This window comes from Lagopus leucura, unplaced genomic scaffold, assembly GCF_019238085.1.
Source record: "Lagopus leucura isolate 7727_CA_CO unplaced genomic scaffold, USGS_WTPT01 34139-0_obj-0_obj, whole genome shotgun sequence".
NCBI classification, from domain to species: domain Eukaryota; kingdom Metazoa; phylum Chordata; class Aves; order Galliformes; family Phasianidae; genus Lagopus; species Lagopus leucura.
In genome coordinates this window covers 3466-3969 of record NW_024966098.1, presented here as the reverse complement: position 1 = coordinate 3969, position 504 = coordinate 3466, and the positions used below count along the sequence as shown (strand labels likewise).

General features: G+C 58.3%; 1 protein-coding gene across 1 annotated transcript in view; it reads right to left on the bottom strand.

The window, feature by feature from the left end:
- Window positions 1-154: 154 nt before the first annotated feature.
- The window catches only part of LOC122192410 (purine nucleoside phosphorylase-like), a 3292-nt gene continuing 2942 nt past the window's right edge, over window positions 155-504 (bottom strand). Inside the window, exon 2 of the mRNA XM_042892949.1 lies at window positions 155-364. Within this exon, the coding sequence (XP_042748883.1) occupies window positions 155-364 (210 nt within the window). The remainder of the gene's footprint in view (window positions 365-504) is intronic.

Here is a 504-nt window from a genome sequence, read left to right as displayed (position 1 = left end):
CCCAGCCCCATTAATGAGCCCCCAACCCCATTAATGACCCCAATCCCTGCCCCTGAACCCCATTAACAGAGCCCACAACCCTACTAATGACCCCATTAATGAGCTCCCAACCCCACTAATGACCCCAAAACCCCCCTAATGACCCCCAACCCCACTAATTAACCCCCGTTAACGACCCCCTCCCTGACCTCTCGTCGTTGGGTCCCACCAGGGGATTCCTTCCCGCCATGCCTGGGAAGTCGATGTGATCCTTGATGACCATCAGCTGCCCGGGTTGCAGGTTTGGATCCAAACCTCCGGCGGCGTTGGTCAAAACCAAGGTGTGAACCCCCAAAAGGTGCAGGGTACGGATCGGGGTCACGACCTGGGGGGGGTTGGGATCATAGAGAGGGGTTGGAGGACTGGGGAGAGAGCGCCGACTGCCATAGGGAGGGATGGGAGAATCATAGAGAGGGGTTGGAGGACCATGGAGAGGGAAGGGAAGACCATGGAGAGGGACTGGAG